Source organism: Malus domestica, chromosome 09, assembly GCF_042453785.1.
Source record: "Malus domestica chromosome 09, GDT2T_hap1".
NCBI lineage: Eukaryota > Viridiplantae > Streptophyta > Magnoliopsida > Rosales > Rosaceae > Malus > Malus domestica.
In genome coordinates, this window is record NC_091669.1 from 14,612,014 (window position 1) to 14,632,319 (window position 20,306).

A 20,306-nucleotide genomic window follows, 5' to 3' on the forward strand; every position below is an offset into this window, starting at 1 on the left:
ATTCAATAGTTCTAGTCAACATAACGTTATTCATAGCCGTAAATTTAATCAAGGAATTCTGTAAGATTCATAATGATTTCCTAATTCTCAACGTTACATCATTTTCAATAAATGTTAATTTAACTACGATAATCATATAGAAAATTCATTATTAGATGTATATATGGAAACTAAACAAATATATGTGTATATCAAAGAAAAGACCCACTCACAAATCATGTCGTCGAGTCGAACCCGCCTTATAGCATCGAGAGTCCTTGCGATGCGTTTCGCCTAGAAATGAAACCATTTAAGTAAATACGTAACGTACTAATGTATAAACGTGTTTTCGTACGAAGTATGGCCAATAAAGAAACTATTTTAGAATGATCGAATTTTGGAAAACAGAAGGCAGATTTGGGTCCGACAAGTTGAGAAACCTTAGGAGGGACCTCGGGTTCCTTCACGCGCTACCGCACGCGCCGCCACAAGTGACTGCATAGGCAACCATGCACCATACATGTCGACCACCCTCACACTTCCATGCGCGCCCACGCTCCTGCAAGTACGACTATACTTGCCTTCCTCACGAGTTCATGTAATTTTCCCAGATTTTGTTTCTAACTTCCAAAGCTAATTTCTAACTCGATACTTAACCAAATTCGATGATTCAAAAACTAACTTGAAGTTAGAAATGTAATGAACAAGGCTATACCAGTTTCAAGGGCCAAATGTCGCCGAAATGGCCAAAAAAAATCCTCTGAAATAGGCTAAATGGTCACAGGTACTAGTTTTATCAGAAATCTGGGGAAGCTCACATTCATGGTTTCTACACCATTAAGACATACGTACAACCTAGTAATCATTCAGAACATCAATAAGGAAATGATCAAAGGTATTTCGAGTCTTACCTTACCTGGAACAATGGAAAAATACTTAAAGAGCTCCGAGTTCAAGTTTTGGATTCGGATGCCCAAACAGGGTGTTCGTACATGGTGCTACATTCGTGGTGGGTTGAAGACAAGGACGACAATGGTCGTGAAACAGGGCATCGATGATCGCCATGATGACTTATGTGCAGCGAGCACAGAATGAGTGAGAGAGGTAGGGGGTCCACGGGAAAGGTAAGGGAGTTCGATCCCACTTAAATCTGAGTTTTGGGAAGGTTGACAGGTAATGGCACCTAAGTGACGGTTCAGTGAAGCTCGCAGGAGGTGTGGTGATGATGGCGGGTCTTTGTATTTACAGAGGGAGAAAGAAAGTGAAGAAAAAGTTAGATGGGAGAGAGTGAAGAGTGTTTGAAAAAAAAATGAGAGAAAGAGAGTGTGCTCCAGAAAGAATAGGACACAAGAGTGAGGGAAGGAATGGTGTGGGTCTCATTGGCTCACAAAACAAAGCCATAAATGACAAAACTGAAAAATAACTCCGAAAGCGTGAAATTACTAAAACGTCCTTCACATTCGTAGTTTCGTAAAATTTTAACTATAGCTCCGATTTCGGTTCCGCTTTCGCCCACGCTTTTATTGCGACAAGTACTACAAAGATACGTTAAAAGAATATTTTGTACGTCTCACTATACACTGGTCCACAAAGGTCAACACTCTCGCCTCTAGGGACATTTTCATCAATTCCCTCGTTTAAAATTAATAAGATTGTCAAGTTAGGGACGGGTTGTCACATTATACTAGAGACAGATTATCCAAATTTGTTAACAATATTTCATCCATCTGTCCTATGTGCAGATTGCAGTGCTGAAGATGAGGACATATCTCATTTATTTTTTAACTGTAATTTTGAGAAGCTAGTGTGGAATTATCAGTCTATCCCTAATAGCATAAGATTAAATCAATCTCTTCATTTTAATGATTGGCATAATGATCTATCTGTTAAAGTTGATGCAGGACTGTGTGATCTTAGTAAAGTTTTACTCATATGTTGGCAAATTTGGAATGAGGGGAATTTAGTGGTGTTCCAGAATAAAGTTCCAAACCCTACATGGATTGTTAAATATGCCATCAATTTTGGGAGGGATTTCATTGTGGCCAATAGTGTTAGTCCTATGAGTCATAATGGTAGCAATCCCTCCTAGATTTCTTCGATCCGATGGCGCCCTCGAAAGGCTGGTTTTGTTAAACTTAACTTCAATAGCTCGGTGGTGAATCAAGTTGCAGCTGCTGGTTTTGTGATTAGGAATGAGAATGAGGAACCTATTGCTGCAAGGACTAGATGTATTGGCCATAACTCTATTTCGGTTACGGAGTGCCTAGCTTTGCAAGATGGTTTGTGGTTGGCTAAGGCCAAAGGCTTATCCCGTATCGTGGTGATTGAGGCTATTAGGGGTGTCTATAACCGTCCTTGGAGATTGAAGACTATCCTAGAAGGCATTCGCTGGCTTGCAGAGTCGCTTTTGGAGATTTGTTGGAAGCATGTTTTTAGGAAAGCGAACTTTCTGGCTGATGCTATTACTAAAGTGGGTTTTTCGGTCTCTGATTTTCATGTGTGGGATAAATCTTTGCCTATTAAAGCATGTCAGGCTTTCTTTTTTATTGTTCCCAAACTGGTTGCCCTAGAGGCTTCTCTTTCTTATGTAGCCTTTTTCTGTCCAAAAAAAACAAAAGAGCAGAATCATTCCCACTCAAAATTAATATGGAGTCCACTATTTGAGTCCTTATATGTAGTCTTCGTATTTGAGAATTCTTTTGAAGTATCCGACGAATCCCTATATATTAGGATACTTTGAGAACTTCAATTCCGGCCCATTGAAAGTCATTTGTCCCTATATTTAGGGATTATACGATTGTAGGAACTCCATTTAAGGTTTCATTGGAGATGCTCTAAGATTTGGAACTCCAAAACGACATCGTATCCTTGTTTGGAAACTCCTTGAATCTTACAAGTTAAAACGGCTCCACTCCAACAAGGGGCTGAATTTGGTGACTCAATTCGGTGCAGCAATCTAACTAGCTTTGGTAAGCTCTCTCTTCCCTACAATTTTAGACTGCAGATACTAATTCCATTCAAATTTATGTGGGTTTTATTTATCCTTATCGTTTTTATTTCTCATAGTTCAAACTTGTGGGTTTATGCTGGATGGGTTTTTCTCAGGAAAAAACCCAGCAGATGGAAAATGGGGTTGCAAGTTCATGGGTTTTGTTTAATGGGTAAATTATGTAAATGGGTTGCTGTATTTTTTTTAATTGTTTTGAGCTCAAGTATAATTTTGTTGTTTTGAGCTGCACAGATTAAGAGGATTTATGTTTTATTTGAAATTGATCAGAAACTAGACTTCGAATCGGTAGAATTATACAGCTACTTAATGCTACTAAGCAAGCATTTCGGATGACAAGGACGGTTTTTGGTATATATAAGCGGTGTTTGCAAGTTTTAGGCAACGTTGGAGAATTAGTGTTTCTGGACTGATACGTTTTCGATTTCATTAGTTACATTTGAGATGTCAGTTATTAGTATATTATTCATAAATGTCTATATTCTTTTAATGTTGGAAAACATAGGATCAATTGATATGCAGTGGAACTCCAAATGTGCATCTACCCTGTGTTCGGATGTAGATTTGGGTTTAGGTGGGAATATCGATTCGCTTCACACTTATGTAAATGAAATTTGATAAGCTATCTGATATCAATCTGCTGCGAGTAGATCCTGGAACCTTGTGTTTGACTTTGTGAGTTTCAATTGGGTATCCGAACTTGCCTATATGGTGTTTGAGATAATGTCCCACTTAAGTATTGAGACCCTTTTTATCCTATTTTTCTTGCAATGAGTTCATTTTCTAGTCTTGAGATGAGTTGTTTAATATATGTGGATATGCATTTGAATATTTGGAACATGTATATAAATATACATCTCAAGTATTGGAGCCCCCACAGTAAATCTCATCATTTTTAAGCTTTTAGCCAGACAAATCACTTAAAAAATCTTCACACTGAAAATCCCGTCATTTTGAAGTTCTTTGGTACTTCAAAGTACGTAATCCAAGCACACATGCTGAAATCTGGACAGCATTTGGATTTTTTTTGTTAATGTAGGAAGTTTGTGGAAAGAGAAATGTCCAGGTTTCGAGGAATGTTGCAAGCTTCCCTAAATGCAACCAAGAAAGGTAGTATCACCACTTTTATTTGTTCTACGTATCTTTACATGATACAATACAAAATCTCATGCATATAAAATTTGTGTAACTACCTTACATTCTATAAATTTGTCCTTCTATTTACTTTTCATTTTGTCTAGGGGAATCAAAATCTTTCATGTTTGTTTATACTTTCATATATTTCTAGATTTGATGAATATAAAAGATTTCACCTACTATTTATGAATATATTTAAGGGCATGTTTAATGCCTGAATAGTACGTTAACACTTAGCACCAAAAGAATTATGATGGCCAAGCATTTCTGCGTTTGTGTTCTTCCAGTTATATGGGAATCGGACTTTAAAGTCCACTTCTTGGTTACCTATCAGTAAGTGAGTACAGATGTTTGCATTTCCACATTGATAGATGAAGTTATGAAACTTGTGTGAAGTTATCAATATTGAAACAATTTATTTGTATCAACATTCTCCTGATTTTTATATCAAATGCCAATTTTAGCACTTACATGGAATGTTGAAGACCTGGTGCCTCCAACTGAGAGATTTATTTTCAATTTCAATTCGAAGGATGAGCTCAAGAAGTGGCATCTATATTCTGACTCTGAATACGGAGGTATCGATGTACATAACTTTGATATCTCCTTTTATGATTATATAAGAAAAAACTAAAAGCAGTTGGCACTAATGCCTAGCTTTTTAGTCTCCTTGTATATGAATGCAGTTATGATTTCCAATGGAGTTTTTCCCTGTATGAACTTTGCTCTGTATCAGATGCTGGAATTGCAACTTTCTTTCCTGAAATTGTTTTATTGATTTCACTATTTTTTGCCCTTTCATTTTGTATGTCAACATGCCAAGATTCTAATATACATATCCATGCCTATTTCTTTTGCAGGGTTGTCCTCAGCATCTTTAGAAGTTCCAGATAATGAAAATGGGCCCACTGGTAATTGACAGTAAATACCTAATAACATATATTTTATAGTTATTGCTTTAAGCTATTTTCGCTCTGAACGCAAATTTGATGCACAGAAAGTTAATCAGGATGTTTCAAGAAATGAAGGACAAGAAACTGAAATTAGAAACTTGTTTTTTGAATGTATGCTTTTTTGTGATAAAAGTTATAAATTCATGTTTTGATGCTAATAAAGTGAAATGGAGAGTTACCGCTCACTGTTAAGGCATGCGACTACCTTAGTGGCAGAGTTGTAGGATAGTATCTTTCATTTGAATGTTAAATTCAGATGAGTAGAGTAATCACTAATCATTATCTTAGCTTATGAAATTGAAAAGTTTGTGAATCCACATTATGCTGCTAGCCTACAATCTTTCATTATATATCACTGTTACCAATATAGTTGATATACGCACTTACCTTCTGAAACCTTTCTCCTTTAAATTTTTAGGAATTTTCTCGGGTAACCTTTCGTTGGATTTCATTGAGGGTGCAAAGCTGAAGATAAACAGGAGTGGCTTTTGTGGAATGCGTTCCAAAAAGGTGAGCTGTGAACATTTTAGGAATATAGATGAAAAGTCTGAAATGAAGACAGAAAAGTTTTGTTAATGATATTTGAATATTTTATTAGCTAATTCACAGTAATTTGTGTTGTTTGTTTATTTCAATTATGTGCGTGCATGTGTTTTGTTATAGTTTTTCCCATTTCCGATCGATGAAGATCTTCAGGTTTCCAGTTTTTCTGACTCCAAATGGACATGGAAAATTGTTACACATGTGCAATGACCGTACTGCCAAAGTTGGATTCATGCTTACATCATATAAGTACCCTATTCCACCAAAGACAGTTTCGTGGGCATCATTTCGATATTTATTTGTTTCTTCTGCAGTTTGATGGCTACATTGATTTGGACCCATATGATACCATAGCACTGAAAGTTAAAGGAGATGGAAGATGCTACATTTCCACGGTGACTATTTTTGTTTATGATCAAGCAATGAGAGGAGTTGGAATGCAAGGCATGTAATCCAAACTTCTTTGTCTGTTAATTTCTAATTGATGTGGTTTTTGCATGTGCAGATCTATACAGAAAATTGGGTAAATTCACCTGGTCAAGAAGAAGATAATTCGTGGCAGGCTTTTGTTTTTGTACCAAAAGATAACTGGTACATTGCAAAGGCAAGTTCTACTTGCCTCAACCTTTGGTGATTAGAAACGTGATATGATGGACCTGGCCCTCAAAGGGAGCCAAGAATTTCATGTTTCTTGGGTTACATGGAATTCAAACCCGAAAAACATGAAATTCAATTTAATGGAATGTCTTCGAATTTGTCAACTCCGTATTGATGATTTGAGTCCATGACGTCATTTTTGTGCAGTTTATAATTGAATGCATTATCTTTCTCTTTTTGCCTATCTTATCATACGGTACTAGGAAACTCCGAAAACACTGAACCAGTTTTCCATTTGTTGGTGCATCTATAAATTTGTTTAAACGATAGACATAATAGAATTGCGTTGTGCTGATTATGTATGATCTTTCAGATTCCTCTTGCTCTGTATCTACCAACATGGAGAGGAAATGTTATCGATGCAGAAATGGAAATGAACCCTTCGCGCGTTGTTGGCATGTCTCTATCAGTCAATGCAGAAGGCGGTCTCCCAGGTGCTAGAACTGGAGCGGGTGATTTCAAGCTCGAAATTGATTGGATCAAGGCTTTACGAACATAATAACCTTGTAAAATATTTCGGAGTAACGAAGGTCGGTTGCATCCAAGTTTTGTGTTTATGGTAACTAAGTATTCAAAGGTTTGACATACCCAGAAAATGAATGCTCCTGAATCCTGATGCTATCTTGCTTAATACACAATTGAAAATTTTTGCAGTTTGCAGGTTATTACACTGATAGCATTTTAAACTTTTTGGAATATTAGATGATCTGTTTTCTCAAGAAGGTCTTGTGTATGGAATATGAACCGTACTTTCCACTCGGACGCAAATTTCCGAGTCTTTTTGTGACACGCAAATTTCAGCGACCAATCGTGAGTTCTATGTTTTGTTGCGTAATCAAATGGACGAAAAGATATCAAGAAGTGGTCAAGGAGCGGGTTTTGCCAAATTCAGTGATCTCAAATAACGAGTTATTATTTCAAAAAATAAATCTAAACTACGGTTAAACTTTAGAGATTAATTTCATTTTGCTTTTATGTGAATTCTTTTAAAGAAAAGTACAATATTTTAAATGATTTTTAAGATTTGTATAACTCGATCACTTTGGTCGTTGAGATTTAAAATCAATAGAAGTTGTCTCTGAGATTGTCTACCATCAATCATTTTTGTCCATTTGTGAAACATTATGTTAAATAACGATCAAAATAACAAAAATACTCTTAATTTAATAAATAATATACCAAAATGATTTGACAAAAATTGAGGATACTTTTATCATTTTATTCTTATTTAATAGAGATTTTTCATGAAGAACCAAAATGATTAATGGTGGACAATCTCATAAACTAATTCTACCGATTTCAAATCTCAAGAATTAAAAATGATGAGTTATGCAAACTCTGTTCATCATTTTGACTAAAAAAACATTTAAATATATATCATGAAGAACTGTACCAAAAGTATCCTTAAATTAGATATAAAGTCGGTGATAATTAACTTATTGAAAATGCATGGCCAGCCTTTCATTCAAGATCTACTTTGATTGTTGTAAAGAAAAGCAAAGTAGTCATAATTCACATCTGGAAAATGCATGACAGGCCCTTTCTTGTTTTCTTTTGGGGGAATTTAGAAACAACATATCCGACACAAATATAAAAATCTTTGTCTTTTCCTTCAAGTCATGCTTTTTCTTTTATATACTATTGGTTAGTATAATATATGGAGATTTATTTGTTATTTCGCGTGGATGTTAAAAAGATGAGATAGCGTTTAAATTTAAAATGTAGTGGGTTGAAGATGAATACCTTATTTATCATGGCATTCAATTATTAACAAATATTTTAAGTTAATAGAAATATCACTATACTGTTGTAGGCATAATTTACTGAACAATTATGGAGGCCTTAGAGAGAGAGGGGGTGCGGCAATAGAGAGAAGAATAGAGAGATGTGTAATTGTGGGTGTGTGTTATCTCACCCCATTGTGCCTTTATTTATAGTAGTAGGAAGGGTAAAACCTTTCCCTTTAGGATTACAACATTTAATAGGTAATCTAATCCTAATAAGAATATAAGATACATTCTCATATTTCCTAGGATTTACACAATCACATTCCTATTCTAAATAGGACTGCAACACTCCCCCTTGAGTGTGTAAATACTCAAGTAAATGGCGCATCAAGTCTTCATTGATGAAGTAAGTACAGTTGATGAAGTCGGTGGCACAATGGGCAAATGCGAGTCTCAAATCAACGGAAGAATGCATAAAAAGTAAAACTCACAAAACCTCGCTATGGTAAAACCCAAGATGGGAGAAAAACCCATAGTCTAAGGAGAAAAGTTAGAAGTTGCATTAAGTCAAAACTATACGTCTTTTGGACGCGAGTAGAAGAGCTCTCAAGGGTATGATCATCCCAGGATGGGTGCCTCGTTAAAACCTAGTTAGGTAGCAAAAACCCAGTGGGAAAAATGCTCCTAATCGTAGGGAAAAATAGTACATTAAGATCAAGTGAGTATACTTCTGGATACACCCCCTGAGTTTGACATAACTTCCAAATGAGAACTACAAGCATTGCATATGAGTAGTTAGGCATACCAATTCCTCAGACAAGCTTCTGGAAGGTTGACTTCAGCAGTGACATCGTGTAGAGGTCCGCAAGGTTGTCGGGGATCGGTTTGCATGACTTCAATCTCATGATGCTTTGCTGATGTAGATGTAGACGCAATATGTCTTGGTGTTGACTTCGTTGATGTATCATGGCTTGGTCAGGTCAATACATATGGCATAATCTTCATGGATCGTCGTTGGGACTCAACGATGGATGAAAATATAGCAAGTACTTCGAATATGCTCAATAAGAACTCCTAACCATGTCTCACTTGTGGCATAGTGAAGTAAGGTGAGTCTTGGAACGATTCGAAGATTTTCGCAACTAGGGTCATATCGTGGACTTCCAAGATATTGCGATATCCCTAACGGTAAAGACATAACCATTCGGGGATTTTGCCTTGTGCGGGTTTGATAAGTAACCAGCGTCAGCATAACAAACAAGGCAAGCATCATTTCGAGGATCAGGGGGGTTAGATCCGCTCAAGATGTGTGGGGATTTGCCCACGTAATAGCTTCAGGGTATGTCTTTAATACCAATTCAGTGGTTACGTGTAGGCGCAGTGCTGCATCTTTACCAAGATCAATAGCGAATGAGATGTCCTGTCTAAATACAATGAGCTAAGTAAAACGAAGCGGAAAGTTGAACTTTTAGATATGGAATTTCGGATTCCATAGACTCTTCAAGAGTCTCATTTGCATATAACGTATGAATGATCATGGGTATACTCAAAGGTGACACATTCCGGGTGTAGTTCAACTGGTAGACCAAAATACCGTCAGAACAATGCTTCAACTTCAGGTCAAGGCATAAACGAGTTTTCCCAAGATCCTTCATCTCAAATTCCATCTTCAGGTGCGAGGCGGTTTTCTCAAGCTCTTCCAGAGTCTTAGTGAGATTCGTGTTAATGACATAAACTGTAACTCTAGCAATTTGGAATAAGACTTCATAGTTTAACACGCAAGGGCATAATTCATATCCTTGACTGATCAAATAATCACTTAGACGGGTATACCACATTCGTCTAATTTTTTAATCCATAAGTGAACGCCTCAAAACGAGTTAAAAGGGTGTTCCGTGGTTTGGAACTATTTGAACCAGTCCATGTAATTCTTCGAGAACTTACACGTAAATCTCCTTATTTATATCCACATGGAGAAATACTAACCACATTTCATAATGTTGCTATCAATCACAGGACGTTTTGAGAGAAACCCTGTGCCGTAAGGCGTGCATCATATCGCACTATTTCATTCATCTCATAACGTTTCCTTTCCCACTTGTAACTCAACAGGGTTACCTTGGGCAGTGTAGGAACGACAGGTCCAATACACACTTTGGTAAGGAATTTGACCTGGATTGTAACTTTAGTTGTCCAATCAGTTCTACGTTGTCACTTAATCAACGGAACAGGGTTCGATATCGTCGCTTTTCATTTATGTTGGTAGCTACCATATAAGTGAAAATATCATCGATGATAATCTCATTTCAATTCCATTTTCTCATCCAAACTAGTATACTGGACCAAGAACTTCAAGTCTCAGGAGTAATCCGGATTAATCTCATGAGATGGAAATGATTTGAGACAGCGATCGAGTTTAGATTCATTGTTGTGCCGTGTCTTCCTCTTCCAGGGAAGTGAATCCTACGAACCGAATGATATGTCGTGCTCCAGGCCAAGACATATTGATTGGCTATCCACCGGTGTACCGGACCGTCCAACAGAGGCGTCCAAACCGTCCAACATGGGCGGCACACCCTCTAGGGATGTTGACTCGACGTCCGTTAAGTACGTCTATCCTTGCAGGCATGTTTGCAGCTGGTATATGATCTTGTCACTTTAGCTAGATCAGAGGAATGCATCTGGAGCAACATTCTGAAATCTAGAATTCGTCGCACTTGCTTATCACACTTGTGCGGTATGGGGATCGAGATGAGACATAGTAGGCAACGTCCATGCAAATTCACGCCGTTCTACAGGAACGCTGACGTTCTTATCTCCCCCTAACGGTGGGAAGACTGTCTCATTAAAGTGACAACCCGCAAATAAGCGGTAAAGAGATCGTGTGCAAGGGCTCAAAAAGAGCTAGTGTGAAGGAGAATCATGATCGACAAAAGATACACATCCTTCTTTGAGGACCCATGGTGGTACGTTGCGGCGGCATAACTTGGCACATGGAATGCGCACCCAAATGCGTAAATACGAAAGTCGTCAGGTTTGTACCCAGTAACCAACTGTAACGTCATATAGGTTAGGTGGCAATAGGCCTCAAGGCGGACCAACGTAGCTGCGTGCAAGATTGCATAGCCCTAGGCAAAGACCGAAAACTTGGTACGTTTACCAAAATTCGGGCGATCATTTAAATTACGCTTTATGATCGCTAGGCTAGGCTATTTGGGGTGAACATAGGAATGCGATGTTCAATTAAAAACCCAAAATGACATGCAATACTTTATCGAAAACCGTCGATATAAACTCTCTAGCATTATCCAGTCTTCTAGACCTTAAGGGATAAGTAGGGTGGTGAACCCTTAATCGGCCAAGAGGTTTAGCAGTAATGTGTGTGGACAAACATGTGACCAGTTTGTCGATTCATCAACCAAAACCAGAAATATTTATATGGTCCGTATTTTGGTTGGATTAGTCCACATATATTCCCTTAAATCCACTGCGAAAATGGAGTCGTGTCGTATCTTTGCAAGAAATGATATAGAAAATTAATTTCCCTAATGAGCAGGATTGGCAAAGTGTGCTTATAGGCACAAAATCCTTACTTCAGATAAGGAGATGCGTTGTAGCATCATTGTTCGACCTAAGTGTCCCAAAAGGTCAAGCAAGTAAACTGCTCAATCACCAGGCTATAGGCCGACCACATGTGGTGTATTCCCAATTGGGAGACAACCCATTAGCCCCAAATCAAAGTTTCAGGCTTATTTTTGAAGGTGGTGCAAAGATATTTCACTCTATTTTCTTCAGTGGTTTCATTTATGATCATTGTCATCTCGAATATCCTTAAAAACTCAACGTCAGGAAGAATTTAAGGTCCTTTAAATGATAATTCAGTATCATTCATACAACGAGGAACGTGCCAATGCTCTTAATCAGGTTGGATAGACCTGAAGTCGTTGTTAGAGATGTGATTTAGGTGTAAAGTTAGTGTGCGTAGTATGCATTCATCCAGACAACTAACTTTCCCACATTCCTACCTAATCACGTGTTTAATTGAATCGGTCACATGTATTAAGAAACATGATTCAATTAACTCATATTCAAGGACAGTATCAATAAGATTATCCATAAGTAAAACATACACCAAACTTGAATCCAAGAACATGGGAAAATGTTCACAAAGTAAATTTACTAAGGAAGATTCGGCCAATAAGGCCATCCATGTCGAAATTTTGCTCTGCCAACGATGTTCGGTGGAGCAAAATCAATCTCACATATTGACTACTAGAATGGTACTCCTCAACAACATTGGTAGGGGCACGAACAGGTGCATAACCAATGATCTATTCCATCAAGACGGGAGTAAATTCTTGCAAGGTTGAGGTTTGAGAATATTATCCGTTATTCTTGAAGTTTTAGGTCTTATGTACCAAGGATCATGCTTCGAACATAATGCCACACCTTGGCAGGCCCTGATTATACTATATGTTTGTGAACACAAACTCAAAATTGTATTGTGAAAGAATATGCCATTCAGTGTATCCATGCCGAAGCAGTGCATCACCATTTGGTTAGGTTTTGACCGAACTGGGTCGAGCCATTCGGTAGACTCCAACCGAATTGGATCCATACCTTTCTATCACGTTTGTGGTAGTAATCAGATCCGAAAATTTGGTAAATTTCCACTTTCTACACTGCTGCTTCAGGAGCGAGTTAGAAACATGGAATGACGAGAAAAGTATTCTCCAGTCAAGATTCGATCAGATTTATAAAATTCAGAATTGTACTCATTCATGAACGTAATCATGGTTTGCTACGGGCAATTTCTTTCATGATTAGACGGTCTATAGAAGCGAGCCAAAGAGCCATGGAATCCTCGTTCGGGGAGTATTTCCATTTGTAATGCTTTGAGCATAAGTCTTCAAATGAAGATTATGGCGGAGGCTTATTCAGCTCTTCCTTGCCATTGTTGGCATTAATGGTTTCTCAGCTTTTTGATAGTCAAGTGGAGATTCACGTCTTGTACCCCACCTAAAGTGGTTTCTATTAGAAAACATCCAAATCAGGAAAATCAAATTTGTGACGGTTCGACAATCCACTGAATTTGAGGGAACAAGATTGTGATTGGTGCTACGGGAATGAATCATCCATAAGCATCAAAGTTAGAACATTCGAGTTCTAAGACATAGTTTTCATGAAAAACGTCGGGTTTTCATGGGTGTATTGTTTTATGAAATCTTCGGGTTTCAAATGCACTAAATTTGAAACTACAGGTTCAATTTAGTTTATGAACGTTTAGTTCATAAAGGAGAGGTTCCTGCAAGAAACTCAGAATGCAATATACTAACTTAGTGTAGTGGATTTGAGTTGTCTTCGGGAACTCAAGTGTGATAGCTTCGTTATTACGAAAGTATGTGACGGTTCAAAGAAAAGAAATAAATTATTGAATCGTTAATGTCCAAAAGTGATCTTCAGGTCAATAATTTTGGATTCATTATCAGATTAATGGACTGCAGGTCACTTTTAATTAATTCAATAGATCAGGACCATTCGGGGTCGATCGTAGAAGCAAAATAATATTAAAATAATATTATTGGATCGAAAATAAAGCCCCAAAAATAATTGGGCTTAATGCCGGGGGTTAAGAGGCACGGGTTGGGTGCCTTAAGCATAAGGTGAGGCCCAAATGTTCCTTTGGTAGTGGCTGCAAGCCACGGGTGAGGAATGGGAGACCCTAGCCGCAGCTGGGTCGTGTTTTGGGCCATAAGGGAATGCACAGACAGGTCTAGCGCAAGCTGGCCTGTGGGTTGTCATGGGGATCCCAGCGAAGGCTGGTTGCGTGAAAGCAGCCCCATAGTCACTGCAGGTCACGGGCTTGGGTATGGGTGGCGCAGTGACAAGCCCAGCATATGCCGGCTATATGTATGCGGGCCAGAGCAACAAAACCCAGCAACCAAAAAGGTTGCAGCGTGTGTATGGAAGGACAGCCCAGACAATTGGGCAGGTTGGATGGTTGCAGGCCAAGGCCAGTGTGCATAGGCTCAGGGCTACAGACCCTACCGAGGTAAAATCCAGGCCTAGGCCTGGTGATTATTTGCACAATGATGGTGCGGTGGTGTGCCGCACCATGTCCTGATTCCCCCATTTTTTTTTCAAATCCTTTAGGGTTTAGGAAAACCCGAAACATGCTTCTAATTTAATTGAATATTTTGACTCACAAATTTCACATAGCAATTATTGCGTAATGTATGAAACAAATATATATATTGACCAATATATGAACATATACAATATATATATCGGAAGGTAAATATAAATGTAGGGGGTTCATGCATCATGGGGAATGTTTTCATGCTTCATGGGTCGTTTCAAATATCTTCCTTTATTTTAAGCGTACATGAGTAGCAGAAAACAACAAAAGCCTTTGAATTTGTAGAAGATCCTTCTTGAAAGCCGGAATTCTCCAATGCGTTGTATTACGTTCAACACAGAAAAATTAAATTGAATCAATAGCATGTAGATCAATTTAATAAAATAATAAATTAATCATGAAAAGAATGATTAAAACGTAATACTCCCCAAATTGAAGATCAAACTCTCTTGTTAGCGTAGCGTCAAGAGCGTGCTAATAACGTGTTGTAGGCATAATTTACTGAACAATTATGGAGGCCTTAGAGAGAGGGGGGTGCGGCAATAGAGAGAAGAATAGAGAGATGTGTAATTGTGGGTGTGTTATCTCACCTCATTGTGCCTTTATTTATAGTAGTAGGAAGGGTAAAACATTTCCCTTTAGGATTACAACATTTAATAGGTAATCTAATCCTAATAGGAATATAAGATACATTCCCATATTTCCTAGGATTTACACAATCACATTCATATTCTAAATAGGACTGCAACATATACTGTATTATACTAATAATTGTTCGAGTGTCACTTTTAATTCTATTTTCTTTTATAATGTTCTTTTATCTGAATCAATTAATGAGTGTCTTTAATTTAAACATGATTGTGGATGCAAATTTCCGCATTGTTCTTCTTGGACGAAAATGCACTTGCAAAACAATTAACACTTTAGGTTAAGACCAAGAGCCTCACATGCTCACGATGAATGGGGGGAGCTTTGGTCAAAGAACCTGCGATGCCAAAGTTAGAATTTGAGGGAAAAATGTTTAGAGAAATTTGAAGAATTTAGCAAGAGAGTTGGAATTAAGATTTTGGGAGAAATGGGCGTTATTTATAGGGGTGTGGCCGGCCCCGATTTGGAGAAAAGGGATCAGGCCACTTGTGGGGAGGATTTGATGAGGATTGATGAAATAGGTTTTGAATAAATACCTATTTTGATCACTTTTGACCTTGATTGAGTCGTGATTGTCCGCTGATTGTGTGTAGGAGTTCCGGTGTGTCTCGAGGGTGATTTTGTCTTTTTTCACCCAAGAATCCACATGTCTCCTCCATATTTTTCTCGATTATTTTTTACTTCACAATGATTTTCTAACATGTATGATTAATTAAATTGTTTCTTTATTTCACTTCATCACACTCACTTTCTTATATTCCAATTATTTAGAATTTATCGAATCTTGATACATGAACTGATGACCAAAAAATTCCAAATTATTTAATTTTTTCCAAGACCTTGCCTTGCCTTGCCTTTGGGACCACATGTGCTTGTAAGAATATCTGCTTATGGTGAAGCCCATGATTCATTGTCCAACCACAATTTGCATGATGGCCTCAAAGAACTTGTTTATATATATATATATATATATATATATATTAGATCTGCTTCACAAACTTTGACATGATTGTAGAGCCAATCTAACTCTGTTATAGTGCGTTCGTTGCATCGGATTATTTCGAACTGAACTATTTTCAAAGAGCTGAGAAAGCGAGCTAAATAAGACGAAGACAAAGCAGAGCAATGCTCTTAGCAATCCCATACTTCTCAGAGGCCCACGCTAATAACTCCTAGCAAAGGAGTTAGTCGAAATGAGTCCGATGCAGTCCCATTAAACTAATCCCCTACCAAATATGAGACTATACAAATAATTAATGTAGTATAGTCCAATAAAACTTAGGGAGCTCAAACAAACACTCTTTAATAATTGTAGTTTAAGGTTTTAAGCCAGTCAAACAAGCTCATTAATTTGACTTACACCAACGCTGCTACTAGGGTTAGATTTCTTTTTTCTTTTTCTTCTGATAATGTATTGTTGGATCTCAATTCCTTGTACCAAAGCAAACATCATACCAAATAACAAGGTGTGAGAGAAAACAAATAATGACAAACACTGGCGGAGGCATATTAGGACTAGAGTAGTCCTAGGTCTACCCTCACTTGTAAAAATAATTACACCTTACTTTGCAACCCTTCTCAACACGTGAAACAAATCCAATCATTGTCTATTTTTAATCTAACAAATTCCATCCCAAAATTAAGTATAATATTTTGAATCGTCATTTATCACAAATCAATAACGTTCAAATTAAACTCATCATTCACTTTTAATTAACAAAAATTGTTTTTCACTTATGCACTGTCAGAGCTATTTCCCTATTCTTCTTGAATTTCATATATTTAACCATTTCAAATTCCAAATTTATTAAATAAAGAACAATAAGGTTTGTAAAACTCTATTATCCTCTATAAAACATTTGTTTCTATTCTATCCTACCTCTTACTTTGAGTTTTAGGGTTTGCAAATTTTTAGTAATTCTCTCTATTGAGTTTAATAATTCTTTCAATAGTATAGATGACATCATGCGCAATGGTCTCAAAATATGAAATTTATATTATCTATGGATATGTTAATTTTGACTATTTAATTATTTGGATATATATTATGATGTTTTGCATTTGTAATTTTATAATCACTCATTTTTTCTTCTTCTGTACTTGTGTGAGGCCCCTCCTCACAAGAAATCCTAGCTCCACCACTGATGACAAAGTAACTTTTAAAAAAATAACTTTTATAACATGAGTACATTGTCGCCTCATTTTTGTGTCGTCATCATCTTAAGACTAATGTAAACGGTATGATAACAATACATGCACCGCTAGAGTCATTATCCTTGTTAATTGAATTCACCTTCAATAAAGTAACAGACCAGATTAGATTCCTAATGAAAAAAAAGAGAGAGAGAGAGAAGTTTGAAACTAGTGACACTAAAAGTGCAAAAAGCAAGAGATTGAATTTGTGAAACAATTATGATAAATTCCGATCCAGAAATAGTAAAATATCTCGCTGCACTAGTTGTCAATACAAAATTGGGTCAGATGCATCCTCTCTCTCTCTCTCTCTCTCTCTCTCTCTCAGAAGAAAAAGGGGAAAAAGTTTGAAATTGTAGCAGGAGAGAGAGAAGAGTTCTAGGCCTTGAGAATTGTTGGGTCATCAGCCATCATCTTCCATTTTTTCCCCAAACTAGCAGAGCTCTCTGATCTCACTGCAATGAGCAGCAAATCAAGCTCAGCTGCCAAAGCATCATCAAAGGCGACGACTTGGGTCCTACCCTACAAGACCCAGAACCTCACTGACCTCTACTCTTTGGGGAGGGTTCTTGGACAGGGCCAGTTCGGCACCACCTACCTCTGCACCGAAATCTCCTCCGGACACCCCTACGCCTGCAAGTCTATCCCCAAGCGCAAGCTCCTCTGCCGGGAGGACTACGAGGATGTCTGGCGAGAGATTCAGATCATGCACCACCTCTCCGAGCACCCCCACGTCGTCAGAATCCGCGGCACCTATGAGGACGCCGCCGCCGTTCATTTGGTCATGGAGCTCTGCCGCGGCGGCGAGCTTTTCGATAGGATCGTGAAGAAGGGGCATTACAGCGAGCGGGAGGCGGCGAAGCTGATCAAGACCATTGTTGGGGTTGTGGAGGCTTGTCATTCGCTCGGGGTTATGCATCGGGATTTGAAGCCGGAGAACTTCTTGTTCGACAGCGAGGCAGAAGACGCGGCGCTGAAGGCGACGGACTTCGGTCTCTCTGTATTCTACAAGCCCGGCGAGACTTTTTGTGACGTTGTTGGAAGTCCGTATTACGTTGCCCCTGAGGTGCTGCGGAAGCACTACGGGCCGGAATCGGATGTGTGGAGTGCAGGGGTGATTCTGTACATTTTGCTAAGTGGGGTTCCGCCGTTCTGGGCGGAGACGGAGATTGGGATCTTCCGGCAGATTTTGCAGGGGAAGTTGGATTTTGAGTCCGAGCCGTGGCCTGGGATTTCTGATAGTGCACGTGACCTGCTCGGTAAAATGCTTGAGAGAAACCCTAGGAAAAGGATCACTGCCCATGATGTGCTTTGCCATCCTTGGATCGTAGATGACACGATTGCGCCCGATAAGCCGCTGGACTCGGCTGTTCTGTCGAGGATGAAGAAGTTCTCCGCCATGAACAAGCTCAAGAAAATGGCACTGAGAGTGATCGCGGAGCGGCTGTCGGAGGAGGAGATTGGCGGGCTGAGGGAGCTTTTTAAGATGATTGATGCAGATGGGAGCGGGAGCATCACGTTCGATGAGCTGAAAGAGGGGTTGAGGAAAGTGGGGTCTGAGCTAATGGAGTCAGAGATCAAGGATCTCATGGAGGCGGCTGACATTGACAACAGCGGGACGATTGACTACGGCGAGTTTCTGGCGGCGACGGTGCACTTAAACAAGCTGGAGAGGGAGGAGAATCTGCTGTCGGCGTTTTCGTTTTTCGACAAGGACGGAAGCGGGTTCATCACCATTGACGAGCTGAGTCAAGCCTGCAGGGAGTTTGGATTGGGGGAGCTGCATCTGGAGGACATGATCAAGGAGATTGATCAGGATGATGATGGGCAGATAGATTATGGGGAGTTTGCTGCAATGATGAGGAAGGGGAATGGGGGAGGGATTGGGAGGAGAACAATGACAAGGACAATGAATTTGGGGGATGCTTTGGGGCTTGGAGGCCAACTAACCGATTAGAACAAGTTCTACTTCACGTGGAGTTGGTGGTAAACCCTTTTTGTTTTGGTGATTAGAACTGGATGGAGGAAATCTTTTGGGTTAAATCTTAATTGTCATGACTAGCAGAAAGAAAATGCTAATCTTGGGTATGGATTCAAGGTTGAAATCTTCTTGTAATGTAAGCAAAAGATGGTGGTTGGAATTGCAATGTTTTCTTGTTTTGTTCAATGTGGATTAAAGCAAACTATTTTGGTAGATACGAAGAGCAACTTGCTTAGAACAGATTTACGGCCACATAGCATCTCGGTTCAATAATACACTACCAAAGAACGAAACTTTTCATTTTGATTCAATAATACACTACCAAAGAACGAAACTTTTCATTATTAGAGCAATGTTACAAAACCCATTTCTTGTTCTAGCCCAATACCCGAAAATTCGACTCTCCACCTTATGTGGGCTTTAGGTCATAGGCCTTTATTTTCTTTTAGCCCAGTAGACTTCTTTCTGTTTTATTGAGTTGTCCTATTAATTTTTTTTTTTAACAAACGATATTATCTACACTAAAATGAAGGAGTGAACTTAGTCTCATTAAATTTGAATCACAAAACAAACACAAACTTTAATAGAAATTATCTACACTAAGAGGAGCAAGTAAAAACATGACAGATTTGTAACTGACACGCAAATACATAATCTAATTTACAATATCGATGGAGGCAGCAACCTTCTAGATTTATGATTTTTGTTGTTGTAAACTTATTTTGTTTGGGTATTTTTGTTATATTTTCTTTTGAGTTATGCTTGTATTTGGATTGTCTTTGAGCTTTCTATTTCATTTAATAATTTGTAGTGAATGAAAGTTTCTGGTTTGAAAAAAAAAACGATGACGACGGACATAATTCTCAAAAAATTATCACTAGATTGGATTGGGTACCATGTTAAGAAATGCTAAGAAGGCTCTCAAAAGTGAGACTCTTTATGGCCTACCTCACACATCACAATTTAACGTCAATTCTCGTGCCAGCAGTAGAAAACGTTGTGGTAAAAACATGAAGTTACAAAATCTATGGACAGCCCCAATTTTAGAATAGAATCCTCTCCGAATTTTTTTATCGAGGGATCCACATCATCCTGGCCTCGTGCGGCCTAAGATTAAATTTACTTTTTAAAACTTACTTGAAGCAAAACCAGGGGTGATGCACCTTTGTTTTCCTCCTCCTCTTTCTCCCCATATCTCATATCCTGGCAACCGACAAAGCACAAACTTGTGTTCTTACAGGTCAAAATTTTCACTGATTAAATACTAAATCAACGCCGAATTCTTTCTATTTTTTGGGTCAAAATTCCAAGTTCGAGAAGAGGAGATGGAAGTGTTTTCTAC

At 38.4% G+C, this 20,306-nt stretch overlaps 2 protein-coding genes across 4 annotated transcripts; both read left to right on the forward strand.

The window, feature by feature from the left end:
* Positions 1 to 2,527: 2,527 nt before the first annotated feature.
* Positions 2,528 to 6,929, forward strand: LOC103443649 (probable complex I intermediate-associated protein 30). Of its 3 annotated transcripts, XM_029108260.2 has the most exons (9): positions 2,898 to 2,948; positions 3,085 to 3,140; positions 4,026 to 4,096; positions 4,588 to 4,701; positions 4,984 to 5,034; positions 5,495 to 5,586; positions 5,934 to 6,014; positions 6,125 to 6,223; positions 6,590 to 6,929. In XM_029108260.2, exons 2-9 carry the CDS (start codon positions 3,100 to 3,102, stop codon positions 6,773 to 6,775), a joined length of 735 nt encoding a protein of 244 aa, XP_028964093.1. In that variant the 5' UTR covers positions 2,898 to 2,948; positions 3,085 to 3,099; the 3' UTR covers positions 6,776 to 6,929. The 3 variants fall into 3 exon arrangements, with proteins under 3 accessions (XP_008380760.1, XP_008380761.1, XP_028964093.1); XM_008382538.4 differs by lacking the exon at positions 3,085 to 3,140 and having other exon boundaries at positions 2,528 to 2,948; positions 4,000 to 4,096; XM_008382539.4 differs by lacking the exon at positions 3,085 to 3,140 and having other exon boundaries at positions 2,744 to 2,948.
* A 10,161-nt stretch (positions 6,930 to 17,090) lies between these two features.
* LOC103443650 (calcium-dependent protein kinase SK5-like) lies at positions 17,091 to 19,177 on the forward strand. The gene has a single exon (XM_008382541.3). It carries the CDS (start codon positions 17,444 to 17,446, stop codon positions 18,938 to 18,940), a length of 1,497 nt encoding a protein of 498 aa, XP_008380763.2. The 5' UTR covers positions 17,091 to 17,443; the 3' UTR covers positions 18,941 to 19,177.
* The last annotated feature ends 1,129 nt before the right edge of the window (positions 19,178 to 20,306 follow it).